General features: G+C 42.7%; 1 protein-coding gene across 1 annotated transcript in view; it reads right to left on the bottom strand.

The window, feature by feature from the left end:
• Positions 1–1,352, bottom strand: part of LOC106874127 (uncharacterized) — a 54,724-nt gene that overhangs the window by 8,661 nt on the left and 44,711 nt on the right. The window contains exon 2 of the mRNA XM_014921742.2: positions 581–748. Coding sequence (XP_014777228.1) covers positions 581–748 — 168 coding nt within the window. The remainder of the gene's footprint in view (positions 1–580; positions 749–1,352) is intronic.

Here is a 1,352-nt window from a genome sequence, read left to right as displayed (position 1 = left end):
TATATATATATATATATGTATGTATGTATGTGTGTGTGTGTGTGTGTGTGTGTGTGTGTGTGTGTGTGTGATCTTTGTGAACCCTTTACCAAGTGATGTTGGTGTGTTTACGTCCCCACAATTAGCGGTTCGGCCTAAGAAACCGATGAAATAAGTACCAGATTTTGCTTATTTACTTATGTTCTTTATGTTATGCTATTTATTTATTTGTGAAGGCACGTGGTCTAGTGATTGGAGTATTACATACATGACTAGAAGATCGTGGTTTCCGTTTCTGGACCTGGCGGTAAGTTGTGTTCCTGAGCAGCACACCTCATTTCACGTTGCTTCACTCCACTCAGCCCTAAACGAATTTCTAGCAGCAACTGGGAAGTTCACCCTGCGATGGATCAGCGTCCCATACTGCGGCGTGGGAAGTGTTTGAGATATCATCACTTATAAGCCATAGTAATCGGGTCAAGATCCGGCCTTATGAGTCATAGGACACATGGGAACCAGATTCCGCTTCGGTCTTAGGAATCTAAAAATTATGGACAAGAAAAAAAAAAAAGACTGAAAATGAAGAATTATTTCTGCTTACCTTTCGGTCGATTCCAGTAATCGTGCATCTCCATTCGAGTATGCACTTTCAAACATGCGTAGCAGTTCTTCATTATTCTTTTGAGCTGACCGTCTTCGGCGCACGTATCTAAAACACTACCGCGAAATCTGTTGCATTCGTAACATGTTATGTTGCCTGGTTTCAGACCTGAATATTCGAATAGAAAGAAAATAAAACGAACAGCGTTAAATCATTGTGTTTCGGAGAAGAAGACCAAACGATGTTTGGTTATTTCTGTAGCTTCTTTCGCGTTTTACTTGTTCCAGTCATAGGACAGCGACCATGCTGGGGCACCATTTTGAAGGATTTAGTCGAACACTTCAAGATGGTGCCCCAGTACTTATTTATTTGAAGTCAGGTATTTATTCTATTGGTGTCTACTGCTGAACCGCTAAGTTAGGGGGCGCAAACAAACCAACACCGATTATCAAGTGATAGCTGGATCTCTCCCTCTCTCTCTCTCTCTCTCTCTCTCTCTCACACACACACACACACACACATATACGACGGGCTTCCGCACAGTTTCCTATTTCTTTATTGCCCACAAGGGGCTAAACATAGAGGGGATAAACAAGGACAGACAAAGAGATTAAGTCGATTACATCGACTCCAGTGCGTATCTGGTACTTAATTTATCGACCCCGAAATGATGAAAGGCAAAGTCGACCTCGGCGGAATTTGAACTCAGAACGTAACGGCAGACGAAATACCTCTAGGCATTTCGCCTGGCGTGCTAACGTTTCTGCCAGCT

Source organism: Octopus bimaculoides, chromosome 7, assembly GCF_001194135.2.
Source record: "Octopus bimaculoides isolate UCB-OBI-ISO-001 chromosome 7, ASM119413v2, whole genome shotgun sequence".
NCBI classification, from domain to species: Eukaryota; Metazoa; Mollusca; class Cephalopoda; order Octopoda; family Octopodidae; genus Octopus; species Octopus bimaculoides.
The sequence above is the reverse complement of the archived record's forward strand: the minus strand, read 5'-3'. Positions and strand labels throughout refer to the sequence as shown.